General features: G+C 37.2%; 1 protein-coding gene across 1 annotated transcript; it reads right to left on the bottom strand.

The window, feature by feature from the left end:
• Window positions 1-948: 948 nt before the first annotated feature.
• Window positions 949-15,323, bottom strand: LOC104515257 (voltage-dependent calcium channel subunit alpha-2/delta-1-like; the record flags this gene model as incomplete). Its single annotated transcript, XM_010159169.1, has 5 exons — window positions 949-1,470; window positions 10,232-10,314; window positions 13,350-13,462; window positions 14,995-15,124; window positions 15,268-15,323. Coding segments are annotated over 5 exons (499 nt in total), but the record flags the coding sequence as incomplete, so codon positions are not given.
• Between the last annotated feature and the right edge of the window lie 645 nt (window positions 15,324-15,968).

Here is a 15,968-nt window from a genome sequence, read left to right as displayed (position 1 = left end):
TTCTAAACTCAGCAAACAGGTCATTTTGCTGTTAAATACACTATTTTTAATATTAAATAGCAACAGCAGAAGTTTTAGTATTATGGGTGTTTTTACATGAAGGAAACAAAGGGGGAACCTGATATGAACCTTAGAGAACATATACTTCCAAAAATAAATGTGTTAAATCTGATTTTTATATACTTAAAATATCTGTACACAGATTTTCATGTGAGATCACTATTCTGTAAAAAATCCATCTCAACCCTTTTGTTACAACAGCTAAATTTACCCTATTTTCTCAGCTTTTTCATTGCACAGTATATTCAGAGCTCTTTTTCATAATATAATTTAATATGATTTAATTGCAACACATTGCAATGTTGAGTTTCTCACACAATAATCACTCAGTTACCTTTTCAGTGGACTATACTCTACCATCAAAGAAAACAAACTGAAAAACAGTAACATAGCATCATCATCATGCAAAACACCCTTGGAAACCAACGTTCAAATATCACAAAAACATTTTTTATTCACAAGCGTTTTTGTTTGAGCCTTTGAAGGATTTGACTAGCTTTATATATAACTGCTTTTTGAAAAGGAGGTGAATGTTACATTGAAATTAACCTTTTCTGACAGAAGATGACAACAAGTTTAAGATGAAAATCACTTTTTAGTTAAACTCTTAAGCACCGTTATATTTTTTAAAAATAGAATTTGCCTGCTTTCCTTCCTTCCTTCCTTCCTTCCTTCTTCCTTCCTTCCTCCCTCAAAACTAAGCAGGCTACATGATTCATTCTGGAAGAATAAACAACTCATCATAAAGCATTTCAATAATTTTGAACTTCTGATAAAGACAATATTTTCCTTTTACTCAACTATTTTGGACAAAACTGATGGTCAAGGGGACCTTCATGGTGCTAGTAGTGTATATTGGGGAGTATGTTTTCTTTTTCCTATTTTTTTTTTTAAATAACTGTTCAGGTAAAAGAATATAGATTTTCAAGATATCCAAAGCTTAAAAGAAATGAAAATCTTATACATAAGCTGTTGTCAGGGGAGCCCTTTTACATGAAGTCATCAGATTACAACAAACAAATGAAAAAAAAAAAATCTTAGATTCCCCAGTGGAGCACGTTCAGAATTCTGTTCGGATGGCGTAGACGATGCAGCATTCACACACGTTTAAGGATCCGACACTCCAACATGCAGCAACTGTGGGTGCCTTTATGAGTCTCACAACGAGTGATAACCAGACACGAGCACTGCTGTTCTGCTGCTGTCTGAATAGCTGACCCTTTTTAAAATGAAACTGAGGCTATCGTTTTGGCCAGGTCTTGATTAAGTTACGCAGGTTTTGGTTTAGCAAGGTCATAACTGGCAGTGTCTGCTGCCAGATAACAGCCAAAGCAGGACCAACTGAATTCCTACCATAGACCACAGTGATGGACTCAGACCAGAGACACCACCGCAGTCGGCCGAATCTTCCTGTTGACAAGAAAAGAAGAAATCATTTAACAATAATTACAACTAATTTTTTTGAGAAGTAATCTACATTTTAGACTTCAATGTTTTGAACTATCTATCTTTGAGGCATCTTTTTTGGTCTTACTTGCTTTGTCTTGCCTAAAATGACAGAAAAATAATTCATGGAAGATGGATTTTTGGTACAAAGAGTGGCATTACCACATTAACCATAGCATGGGAGGATTAAATACTTAAAGACCTACTGCAGCCACTTACAAACTAGATGGGATACCTGCACAATCAAACAAGAATGCTATGGGATATACCTGGGGGCCCCAGTAAACAACATTTATAATCCTTAAAACTACAGTCACTTTTTTGCAAGGAAGATTGGCAGAATTTGTGAGGATCAGAAAGCAAATACCAGAATATGTTTGTGTCCATTTGATCAACACGGTCACAAATTGAAACGGATACGCTGTGCAGGTGAAGAGATGACCAAAGAGACTGAAAATCCTTTCTGTCTCTCATGTAGTACTGAAGTAGGACAGCCAAATTTTCTGTTGGATTTTGTAGACATTTGACTGTCTGAAGAGAAGGCCGTCCAGTTTGAGGGCTTGCTCTGAGCTGCATTGTTCTGTCATGCATCAGCAGACCTAACTGTTCATTATGCCACACTGCAATCACACCTCTTATCCCCATTCCTCTTTGCTGTTATTGCTGTTATTTGTTCCCATTTTGCCTATAATGCATAATATCATTCACATCATGGACTTATTCATTAGCCTGGCTGAGATACATCTGATACCTGCTCTGGAGTCTGTAACATCCTTACACCTTCTTGTTTCTCAGGACTGATACAATCTGTACTTATCTGCCTAAAACAGCAGGACAATGTTCCAGCCACCCCCTGCACTGCTCAGTTCAGGGAGTCCGATCTGAAGGCTGAAGGTATTTGGTCTTCCTCTTGTCTTCACTGTATTCTGTACCCATAGTATAAAGAGACACTTTCCATTTTCCAAGAGATCCCAAGCCTCCAAGGACAACAGTGTAGGTGGGAAGGGACTTAGGTATATTAGGAACTGGGGAAACTACTTGAATGGGAAGAACATGTGCAGGGAAAGACAGACTGTACCTTACAAGTAACACAGCCCAGTTGCCAGCACAGAAATTAAAACCATTTTAGAACAGAAAGCTGAGGAAAGCCAACAAGCATGGAACAGGTCCTGCTTCAGACTGACATGCCACTGAAGCAGATGTAACTAATATTCAATGTGCCTCAGAAAAGGCTGGGGGGAAGGGGATAAAAACTACCATCAGGATAAATAAGGAAAGGTCATCAAAACATCTTTAATTAATTGGCACATCCTTAAGCGAAACTTTCAAATGCTTCTACACCAATGCTAGGAACATAAAATTAAGATGGGGGAATGAAAACAAGTCATCAGTGAATCATCCCAAATTAATGCGCATATCAAAAACGTGGTGGAAGGAGAATAATCAGTAGGACAGAGCATCGTCAGGCAACCAACTTGGTAAGAATGGCAGTGTAGCACATACAGCAGAAGGGCAGTATGCAAAGGCTAATACAAAGTGTAAGAGCATAAAAGTATGACAGGAAAAGGAAAATGCGATGGAATCTCTGTGGGTAAGAAATTTCAGAGTCTAATAATACACAATTAATACTAGGATTGCACTGCTGACCACCTGATCAAAGTGACAACATCAATTATGAAACATTATGTGAGATTGGAGAACCCACATATAGAGCGGATAGATGCCTTATTAAAAGGACATGAAGAGATCACATTTTTGGATATGATAAAATAACAAACAAATAAAAAACCCCTAGAAAACAGGTAAAAAACCATAGAAGCAGCACCTCAAAAAGCAAGTACCTCACTAGGATCCAGAAAAAAACTGTAGAAATACTGCATTAATTGCATTGCTTATCCAAGTACAATGAATGCCACAAGTAGAACAGCCAACCAATCACGCCCTAGCCCTCTCCCAAAAAATTCCAACCCCAAAGCAAATGAAAAAAACCACGAATGAAACCCAAAACAACAGAAAACCAAACCAAAACTCCAAAAACAAAACAAAAAAAACCCCATAAACAACCACCAAGGGGAAAAAACCCAAAACCATAAACAAACACACCCTCCCCCCCTCGGTCCAAAAAAAACTCCCAACCCAAACCACACCAAATGAACACTCCTGCATGAATGAGTAGAGAAATTAAGGACACTGTCATAGGGAAAAGTTCACTACTTAAGAAACCAAGTTTACCCAAATGGGAAAGAACAGGAAAGCACATAATAAATGGCAGATGAGATATACACAGGAAATTAGGAGGGACGATTAAGAATTTTTTATGACCTTCCTGCAAAATATGCTGAAAATGATAGTAGAAAGTCTTAAATAAATCAAGAGCATGAAGTCAAAGACAAGAGTTAGGTCAACTGCTTGATAATAGAGGTGTAAAGAGGGACCTTGGGGATTACAGGACATAGCAAAGGACTTCAGTGTGTTTTTTGTGTCTTTTTTAAGCACTGAACACTTTAATGAGAGATTCTTACCACATGCAATATGTTCTTTAAAGCAAGAGAGGTCAGAGAAACCAGATCAGTATGGAATAAATATATGGAAAATCAGGTAATGCAAACACATTGGACTCAGTAAGTCACCTGGAATGACAGAATTCACCAAGAGTTTCCTTTAAAAATTTGGATGTAAAAAACAAACCAACAAACACCCCACAAAGAAACCAACCCAAAACCCATCACTGAATCTCTTCAGAAAAAAAAAGGAAAAAAGAAAAATAATTCATTCTGTCCTACATCAAGTAGCTCACGTTCGCTGCCGTTCTTTACCAACAGTAGCCATTTGCAGACATGTCTCTGCCATCTGTTAGCTTCATAACTCAGTTTTATACTTTTGGCTCAGGACTTTTTTTAGTTGACTGCATTGTGCAAGTTCAAAATTCCTAAGGTTTCGGTCAACAAGTAAGTCATAAGTGAACTCTGCTGCACCAGATTGGAGTAGGATGCAAAGATTTGAAGATGCACTGAACTTTCTGGTTTATTTAGTTTGGCTCTGTCACTTTTTGCATCTGCATTGTGTCTTGTCATGCAGCTTTATTTCTATTCAAAGAACCTAAAAATAACCCTGTTGCTTCTTCTTCACAGTGAGTACCATCAGAAACTGAATTATCAGTAAAGGCTTCTCCTCACATGAATTCAATGAACTGTGCTCAGTGTTTCCTCTTGGTGTTTAAGATTCTTATCACTGAAATTATTTAGAAGAGTCATCTTTGAAGAAATAGTCTAAAGTAAAACACAAGGTTTAAAATTTTCCAGCAGAGATGTCAGGAGAGTAAGTAAGCCGTAAATTAAAGGTCTTAAAATTGTGCATAATACGAAGGGGAAAATATCATCACAGTGAAAATGGCATCCAGTATGGATACAGAATATATTGACCTCATATAGAATTTCACATTATTCAGCTTTCCTGTCATCTTTGCATAAGACCAAACATTGGACAAATTATGTTGATTAATTAATCCTATTGCTTTATGTACTTGGAAAAAAAACCCAAACCCAAAACCACCCAAACCCAAACCCCAAAATAAACAGTTGCCCATTTTTATTTGCTTTTTTTATTTTTTTTTTAAACTGCATCACAATTTATGGGCACTACTTTTACATTCAACAGTTATACTATGTAAAATTTCTACTGGTTGAAAATGAATATTTTAATATTTCTTGCTCTCTTCCTAAGACTACACAGAAAAATTTTAAAGGATTCACAACAGTGGAGAATATGTTGGAAGCCTCATGCAGTAGAGGCATCTTCTTATTATGAAGGACAGAGTTAACCTCTACTAGACAAAAGGATATGAGGTTTATACTCTTGGTTTATACACAAGGTTTATAGCCCCCATGGCAGGGGGCTCGGAAGTAGATGATGTTTAAGGTCCCTTCCAACCCAAATCATTCTGTGATTCTATGATTTCAAGGTTGGTGAGATTTTAACCTCATATTAATCAGTGTCACATTGAATTTCTGAGGTTTTGTAGACCAATTTACAGTGGTAAAACAGCATTTCTGCCAAGAACAATTTCTAAATGTTCTCCCTGGAATCAGTTATGCTTTGTGTCCTAAGCCAAGACAACAATAGCAGTGGCAAAGAAGGTACAGCAAATCCTATCTAAATTACCTTTTCCTCCCCAGCATTTGACATCGGAATTTTCTTGTGTGCTTTAACTCTCATGAAAATCACAAGAAATGTAAACTTAAAAAAAAATTGAGAAGGAAGTCTCATTACATGCTGATTTACATAAACTCAAAAAATCAACAGTTTTATGGAAATGAGTGGGATCTCATAATTAAAGTGGAACCAGATTGAGCAAAACGTCCGTTTTGAATGGTCTTCAAAATGTATTTTTTGAAAACATTTCCCCTATTCCTGAGCTTCAAGAAAACTACTCAGCTGTTTCCTGTAAATGTTATTTTTGATATTTCTTATAAAATTTCTTATAACAAATTACATAGCATCATTTTATCTTATCTTTACCCTATCTTATCTTTACCTCTGCCACTGCAGTTAAACACTGAACTATTTTTAAACAGTTTCACTGAAGTTTTCCAGCCCATTACATTAGTCACTACTACATTAGCCATGCAGAAAACCTGAATAACCAAAAGATTAGTTGGGGATGTCCTTTTTTTTGTTGTCTTCTAAAAAATATTCTGTGTATTATTTCTCTTTGAAGAGAGAAAAAAAATGGAAAATAAATTGGAAAGAATCCTTTTTAGCCAGTTTCATTTCATCAGAAGTGTATCGGAAATGTCTTGCATTAATAAGTCACACGCCAAATTGCCTTGAATGCTTGAGGTAGAGATGCGTCAAATCCAAATGTCACCTCCTTCATATCATGCCTTACTAGGATAACTCTAGAGAGGGTTATTACATTCGCACACTATTAAAATTATTCAGCACTTGCAGAATGGAAATGAATGCTTTTATAAAACCACATATTCATTGTTAAGTATCAACAACTTCCCATATTCATTGCTATATATCAACAATTCCTTGAAGGCAGTGCTGCTCCAAAGTTTTAAAGACACATGGAAATACAAATACGTACATATACACACATGTCTAAGTCTATACACATACTTGTTACTCCTTTAGAAGTACACTGAAACTATTCAATGTACTAAAACTTTGTCCTGAAACCTTAATCATTTATCAGAACCCATTGTGCTACACCGACTATACCAAGGATAAAACAACAGCTTCTGATCCGGCCTTGGATATCAACTGGTTACCTCAAAGTTATACCTTTTATAGGCATATATTTTAAATGCTTCATATTGCATAGAGAATACCTTTGCTTTTACTCAAGACTCATTTCAAGTTCCCGTGCATGGTCTTTCATAAATTTTGTGTTACCCTCCTTTGCTTGAACTACCACACAAAGCTGGCAAAGCTGTCCAGCTACCCACACACAGATCAGGGATACAGCCAGTCCCATCGAGATGTATACAGTTGTCTGGGCTGCTAACCACCCTCAAAGCTCCCACTGACATCCCTGGGAGCTGAGGGAAATAAAACATTCCTAGAAGGGGCTAAAAGCTTGTAGTTTTTCTCTTTATTCTCAGGCATGGCAAACAAAACCAGTGTGCAGGTACAAAGTAAAAGCAAGCTCTTGAAGGAGGGTGATAAAGACTATTTTGTTTTCCTTGATGAAAAAGAAAAAAAAAAGCTGCCATTATGGAACCTGATCAGTTGGTTTGTGTCTGTGTTGGCTTCAGTGATTTTAATAAAACTACACAGATCAATGTCCAGTGAGAACCCATTTCTAAAATCACAAAGTTATTAAAAACAGGATGGATGAACAAAATTACCTTCATAACTTCCTGCTGCCAAAAATCTATCAGCTAAAATGATATTTTGTGAGTTTCCCAATATTTTCGTTTGACTACTTGGGCAGAAAGACCATTCTGTGCATAAAGAATTTATCTCAAGGTGAGTCTCTGCTGCTTTATTTCTATTGGACAGTAGCTTTTTAATTAAAATAAGCTTACTTGCAGAGCAAATTGCATGAGTAAGAACATGAGATGTTAATCTTCTAGATTTTAATGTGAAATACCACTGGCTTAGGGGAGGGACTTTCACACTTCCTTATAACCTTCAGCCATGTCCATGCTAGTTCCTAGGTTTGCTAGAAATTAGATAATTTAAATGTAGAATAGGAAATTTCAAAATTAACTCAAATACAGCTGTTAAACAGAACTTCAAGCTTTTTTTTTCAATGATGTTTGAGTGATATTAATTAAGCCTTTCTCCAAGTATAAAGAGAATATCAATTATTGAGAATATAAGTGTTCTAAATTGTTAGAATGTTTAATATCTTACTACATTAACTATGAAAAATTACTTGTAAGGTTCGATTTCTGCATCTCAGTTGGCTTTACTTTCATAGATAAGTTAGTATCTCCCTCTAGTGGTTTTCTGAGTAATAATATTGATTAGAAACCCCTCCAGTGTACAAGGTCATGAATTTTATTCTCATTGGATCAGCAGTTCTCTTGTGTACATGTCACTAGCACAGCAGGGCACACTCACACTATTAAATGCAACACAGCCTAAAATGCCATGGCATTCTTTATGAACCCCAGAGCCTGCACTACGCCAACATGCAGAACTTCAGCTATCCATGTATTTCAATGGAAGAAAACCCCCCACTTTCTGCTGTAGTTAGGCAATGAAAACGTTAAGGTTGCAAAAAATTAGGAAGTAAAAAAATCTTTACTCAATTCATAGTTTAACCGAATAACGCACTGTATTACCTTCCATCATTTGTGATACACTGAATGCAGTGAAAACTCCTTATTTTTCTCAATAGCAACACTCATTATTCTTACACATATCACTCATCTTTGCTATCCCTAAGTACAGTTTTAATATCAGAGGTGTCATAGTCTCTTCTAATTACTTTGTACCTTTATTTGGTTTTGTATAGAAAACTTTCTTCTTCTGTTTTCAATTTACCAGGGACAAGGGACAATGTTTTGAAGGCAATGACACTGACTCAGTTGGTACATGTTCAGTCTCAAAGAGCCGACCATATCAACCCAACAGGTTCCCGTGTTCTTGTATTTGCTATGGGAGAGGCTCTTGAGTTCCGTAATTCTGATTTAGAAGGCACCAGACAGGTTTTTTTTCATATTTAATTTCCCTTAATATTGCAATGGTAATTTGCTCCAGATTGTTGCTTTTGGGACTCGTTTCATTCTGTTTTCTTTTGTATGCTTAGTAAGTAAAAAAGTCTGCTAATTTTTTAAGCCAAGAACGAAACAAAAAATTAGAGAAAGTAACTGACCATCCACACCACATGAAAACTTGCAGAAAAATGAAGATAGGAGCAGACGTCATGGCAGAGGCACGACTCGTTGTGCATATAGGCTGATCCTATTAATAACGGGCAAAGTAGCAAGTAGAGGAAAGGAAAGAAAACACAGAAAAAAAGACATACAAGATGAGATATCATGCAGATTGCTGGCAGTTAGCAGAGTTAATGTGAAAGCATCCACCCAAGAGCAAGAGATTCACGGCAAATTTTGCAAATAAACTTAACCAAAACAATCCACTGTTACAAAACACATGACTTACACACTGATTAGCACATCAAGCTAGTGAGCAAGAGTTGTACTTTCACACATGATCGTATCGGGAGGACTTGGAATATTTACAATGGCCAAAATAGCTTTTGGATGATTTTTCAACTTTGTTTAACCTTTGTTGGCCAGTAAGAAGACTTCCTTTTTAAAGCACAATTTGGTGAATAGAAAAACACGTCAAATACCAACTGTCTGGACTTTTTTAACACTACAGACACCTCAATCATTATACCTCATTAAAGAAAAGCAGAGAATACACTGGATCAAAACCTGGTACCCAGCAGTTGTAACCAATTAACTGCACTAGTTTTGGACAATCTTCCCTTTGCATAAATGTGATGAAGCACTACAAATACATTTTAAAAATATTTATTTCATATATTGGGAAACACTTCCCTGTTCAGTACCTTCTGTTTTGAAATTTATTCTGAACAATTTGAATTCAACATATTCTCTTTCATACAGTATTTTGAAGGGTAACACAGAGATTATATTAAAAATAAATTATATATGTGGCACAATTATAATTTTTCTCCATCGAAACTGTGATGTATACAATACAGGGAGTAGTAAACAGCAGTTTTGCTACTTCAGTAAAGCAGTGCACTTTTATACCTGTTAAGAATGTGACCTGAGTTCACATTTGTAGAATTTCTAAGAAGATCAACACTGTAAACCAATTACAATGTTCTTAAACATTTATCAACACCTTAAATAATATTTGGAAACAATGTCACAAAAAATACTACTTCTAAGCCAAGATTATCATCCTGTTGTGAAAGCCTTAGAAGAACTCAATTTCATAGCACCACACAAAGACCATCAGTATTATGCTCGCTGATGGGTTTTTTTAGTGGGAATCATGTGTGAAAGTGCAATGGTTATAGGAAAGGCAGATAAGAAAGCAGCTGTTAATTTTATGTCAATTATGGGATACTTGAAATAGAGTGACTATGGTCTAGAGTGAACAGTATGTTTATTGACAGATAAGTTACCAGGCACCAAGGTACATTTAAACATAGCTTTCACTTTTCTAAAACAGCTTTACACTTGTTTTTAAAGGTAGTCCTGAAGTTTTAGAAGTTCAATTTTACCTGTTTGGCTTCATCAAAACAGACATCAGGACCCTTTCTGTATCTAGGTTGTTTGACCATTTCACAAGGATTTGGCCCTTCATCTGTTTCTCTGGTTAAGGAGCATGACTGCTTTTCATGCATCGCACATTAGCATGACTAACATTCTGGTTTTACTTTTGTGGGAGAAGTTTTATGCTAATTCAGATAGTACTGAAATAAACATCAATAGTCACAGTTCCTTGCTTAAATTAAAGAAAACCAAACCGAACCAACACCCCTAGATAAACAGAAATCAAATACCACTTTTTAACACTGCTTTATTAAAGAAAATAAATATCCTGCATGAATTTTTAGAACCAATACTTCCAAAACCATACAAAAGTAAAAATAAAAGTTGGGTTTTTTTATAAGATTTTCTGTATTGCTTTTGTTACCATTGCATAAATATTACAGAAAATATTTGATAAAATAGTAAACTTTCAGTGGTGCTGATTGGTTACAGCGTATGATACCACTATCTAGAGTTACTCTGCTGAAATGATACACAGTAAAAGCGAGGAAGCCTGTTTGGAAAAGTAATGCTGAAGATAGCAGAAAAGGCCTATAAAAACTACTGTTTTGATTATGTGTACACCTATATTATCCCAAGGGCCATAGACAAGATCATCCCACTGTAGGCTTTGCTAGTAAATGACTGAAAATCTGATCAGAACTCATTAGCATTTCAGTGATGGAGGGAGACAGAAAACGCTGTCCAAATGAACAGCAGAACCTCAGTATAGAAAAGGGAGCAGTGACATGCTATTTATTAGCTAACCGTAAAGGTGAGGTAATGCATCGTCTTATGTCTCTGAAATGTGCAATTGCTGATATTTAAGTGTAAAACACTATACTTCAGATTTGCCACAGGACAGCAAGAGATACAAGTCATTGCAGCATACTTGAAAGACACAGATACGGTAAACTGCAAAACCACCTTCTGCGGAAACCTGTCTATATTATCACTCGAGTTTGTTAAGCTTTATTTTATTCCACTGTTGGTAGTAGACACACTAAAGCTAGACTGTTTTATAAAAATTGAGCAGCAAAACTTTACTTATCTTAGTAGCTCTAACTTATACTTGAAGCAATCTTATTCATGCACTACTGTGGAGTACTACACCACCTTCATTGCAATGAGTGGAGATGCCCAATGGAAGAGAAAGCCAGAAGACAGGGAATTTAGTTCTACAGATCTACATCTGTCTTCATTCGGATGTTATCAGACTCACCTCCCCTTTCCTCCGCCGGGGCCCAGCTGAAAGGGAAGTCAAAACGTAGCAATATTCTAAAAGACCATGAGCACAAGCAAAGCTGTACCAGGCAGAAGGAAGCAGAGTCTAATAATAACCATCTGAATGGCACCCAAAGGTCATTCTGTTTCCCTGTGTGATGTTATGCTACATCTGCATTTCACAATGTACCTTAGTTACAGAATAGAGAGAATAGCTTAGTACTGCACAGTTGGAACAGAAAGTAGTCCATTTAGTCAATATAAGCCCACCCAGATGCTCTGGCTGTCATCTGAGGTCATTTACTGCTTTCTAGGAGGTTTGGGCCCCACAGCGCAATGCAAGTCATGTTCCCATTTCCCATCAAACGTGCTCCATTCTCTACAGCGAGTGCCGTCTATAAATTCAGACAGTGGCAACAGTTAATCAAACTGTCATGGGCTGGAGCCTATTAGAATATTAGGCTGTGTTTACATAGTTCTGTGATGATATGGATATTGCTTTCAACCCAATGTAACTTCCTTTTTAGCTCAAGCGTAGATTGAATTCCAGTTTTATTAAGGTGGCAATGAATGCATTGCTTGTGCAAAGAATCAGTCTCATCTGTACCACCATCTGCTTTTCTTTCAGGAGTAAGAGAGGCTGTCTCAACTAACTTCCTGACATGAACAAAGGTATTACTAATTGTTTTCTGTATTCTGTCATAATAAAATATGATTTGATTTACCATCTCTGGCATGCTATCCTCAAGCATATGTAGCAGAGAAAAACTGAGGTGAATTTCTCCTGGCCTAGAATATGTGTATGTTTTACATATTTCCATCACCATCACCTACAGGTATCTATTGAACAAGCTAAAGGCACAGAGATTAGCATGAAGGTGGTTGTCAATTAGAACGACCTTTCACATCCTCTTAATTATAATGCATGTGTTGCAAGGACTCTGCTCAGCATGCATGACACCTATGTCTCCAGCTAGTCCTGAGGAAATTCTATGCTAGCAGCCGGATAAGGTCTAGCCTTTCCCAAGCAGTTTCCCCAAGAAGTAAGCAGTTCTCACTGGCAGTCAGCACACACTAAAGTGCTTCCCTCACTTCACCTCAGTGTTGCAGGCACCAGTGCAGCATCCCAACTTTTTATGACCCAACGCTCTTACCTTAGTGTTGCACTTTTTTGTTATTTCTATGGACAGACACACCGTTGTCTTTTCTAAAGGCTGAACAAACCCAGGCCTCTCATGCACCCCTTGCTTGTCCTGTGCTCCAGACACCAACCACCTTGGTAGCCCTTCACTGGAATTCTGCCAGTACGAACGTGTGGTACTGGGGAGCCTCAACCTGTACACACCACTCCAGCTGTGGTCTCCCAGTGCTGAAGAGATGGGATGGATCAATTCTCCCAACCTGCTGACTACACTCTTGCTAACGTAGCCCAGGATGTCACCTGGATGTCTCTTCATTGCAAGACACAGCACAAATTGATGTTCAACTTCTTGTCCATTATGATCCTCAAGTCCTTTTCTGCAAAGTTGTTTCTAGTCACTCAGCACCCAGCCTGTCCAGCTGCATGTCATTGTGCTGTCCTGGATCCAAGACTTTGCATCTGCCTTTTGGAAACTTCATAAAGTTCCCGTGAGCCCATTTCTGTTTACAGCCTCACAAGTAACAGCTTCGCTCTCTACTACAGTGACTGCTGCCTCAGATATTTGTGCTATTATCCACAAATATTTGCTGCTTCAAGTACTCCAATGGCAAGCATGCTGCTAATATGTACATAAACATGACATTTAATTCCCCAAATATATTCCAGTAGATCATAGCCAAAAATCAATCCACACTACTAAATAATGTGATTTTAAAGGATACCCGGCTTCTCCGCTTGCATCAGTGGCTTTGGGTCACAGGAGCGGCACAGCAGTTGGCTGTCACTAATAATGAATACTAGATTGGTGTTTGAAATCTTCTCTGCATGATAAAGTCTGGAAAAAAAGCCAACAAAAATCTATGTTTAAATGAGGCAAGGAAATCCGTATTTGAGAAGGACACACAGTATTGGAATAAAAAGTAATCCAACTTCCCAGATTTGGACTGCCTTCTACTGTTTATCTTTTCCATTAATGAACAGCAAGAAACATTTATAACAAATTTTGTAACCTTTCTGACATTTCCATGGTTCCTCCTTTCAACATGACTTAGTGGAAAAAATGGAAAAGGGCACAGAATGACTTCAATTGACTTAATAGTTAGGTCTGTACTGCTACAGCAGTAGCTGTACTGAGAAATACAATCAGTTCTGCATCAACTCTTCCACTAACAACAATGAGAAAACCCCCAAAACCTAAACCAAACAAACAAAACCCCAACATACAAACCTTTCTGTAAGAAGGGAGAGGAAGAGGCTTAGAGTACGGATGCTGTGTATTGAATAGTAGCTAGTATGGGGCTACGTTTTGTATTTGTGCTGAAAACCATGTTGATAGTACAGGGATGTTTTCATTATTGCTGAGCAGTGCTTACACAGGGTGAAGACTTTTCCTGCTTCTCACCCCACCCACCAGCAAGTAGGCTGGGGGTGCACAACAAGTTGGGAGGGGACACAGCTGGGACAGCTGACCCCAACCTACCAAAGGGATATTCCATACCATATGATGTCATGCTCAGCATATAGAGCTGGGGGAAGAAGAAGGAAGGGGGAACGTTCAGAGTGATGGCATCTGTCTTCCCAAGTAACCGTTACATGTGTTGGAGCCCTGCTTTCCTGGAGATGGCTGGACACCTGCCTGCTGGGGGAAGTGGTGAATGACTTCTTTGTCTTGTTTTCCTTGTGTGCACAGCTTTTGCTATACTTATTAAACTGTTTTTATTTCAAGCTGTGTGTTTTCACACTTTTACCCTTCCGACTCTCTCCCCCACCCTACCTGGGAGGGAGGGAGGGAGTGGTTTTGTGGTGTTCAGATGCCAGCTGGGGTTAAACCACAACAACATTAAACAACATCTTGAACAGGAAAATGGAACTTGAAGAGTAATTCTTTCCATGACAAAAGAAAACAGCATGGTTGGCTTAATAAGACCCAGGATCTTAAATCATGAGCACTATTGACTAGAAGGTAAATTTAAAGACAAATTGCATAATCTTCTTGACTGTCAAAAATTCCAGTACATAACCAGGCTAAATATTCTGAATATTGCAGAATACCTTTAAGTTCACACTATAAAATATAACAAATTGTAAACAAGATAGAAATACAATTTTTATGGAGCATATACAGACTAATCCTAAAATTTTACTCAGTTTCCTATAATTCCTTAATTATTACAATTAAAAATCATTCTGAACAGATACAAAGAGAATGCAATTTATCATTTTACTGCCTGTATACTTCTCTGTCCTGTTTATGTAAGTTTGGTGTAATTAATCCAAAATATATTATTTGTTCTTTTAAAAGTGTCATTAACTTTTGTGAAATAAGTGAATATCCGAAAGTCATTATTTATACTGAAGAATATTTACCTGGAGCAGTTTATACAGTCTACAATTCCACCAAAAGATTTATCATCATTTTCAAAGAAATACTGAGTTTGCTCAGTGATGCAGCTTGTTTTAGGCAGGGCGGCACCGAAATCATCATCTTCCATGTCAGCTGACAGAAAGAAGAAAATAAATAAATAAACAATGACATTTTCACATCCAAGATGCAATGGGGAGATCCAAGTATGGCCCCCAGCCTAGATTCTTACCTTCTACTTCACTCAAAGTTGACTCTTTAACATTCTCTTGACTTACCTGCCTCAAGGAAACGTGGAAAAGTCAAGCTCAAAAACAGCTGCTGTAAGATAGACCTGAACACAGAAAGATAATACATATTTGTTAATGGCTTTTTGCCATCTTTGTATTTTACTGGCTCCTTAAAACTACTCAGAGTAATTAAGAACAGAATCACAATGGCTAATTATGCTTTTGCCAGTTATTAAAGCTGTGTTTCTTTAACTGTTCCAGTTTCACTCTGCTTTTCTTTTCACACTTTTTCCTAGCTCTTTCTTCATGCCAATCTTTTATTCCACTGTTGAAATTTGCTACCATTTGTACCCATAACTCACATAATGGAAATGTTATCATGCCATCGATGTCCTCTTTTTATACCTCTGGGGAAGGTGGAAAAGGCATGTTGACATTTCTCTAACACTTAAACCAACCAAAACTCCTTCTGAACACACCCAGGGAAAATGATTCTGAATTAGATACTTTACACTGATTAAGATTCATTAAATGGCTGAGAAGGAGATTAACATTGGAATATTGCAAGTATATTATAAAAATTATTACTGTAGTAGTGACTTTTAAAATCATCTCTATTCCTGCTCTTGAGGTATGGAATATATTTTCCTCCTAGATGCTGCCAAAAGACTTAGGCATAAAGAGCTCCATTTATTTCAAACTATATTTCTTCAGTCATGATAAAATCTCAAAACTGGAGAGACATGGAT

Source organism: Eurypyga helias, unplaced genomic scaffold (assembly GCF_000690775.1).
Source record: "Eurypyga helias isolate BGI_N326 unplaced genomic scaffold, ASM69077v1 scaffold5529, whole genome shotgun sequence".
NCBI classification, from domain to species: Eukaryota; Metazoa; Chordata; class Aves; order Eurypygiformes; family Eurypygidae; genus Eurypyga; species Eurypyga helias.
The sequence above is the reverse complement of the archived record's forward strand: the minus strand, read 5'-3'. Positions and strand labels throughout refer to the sequence as shown.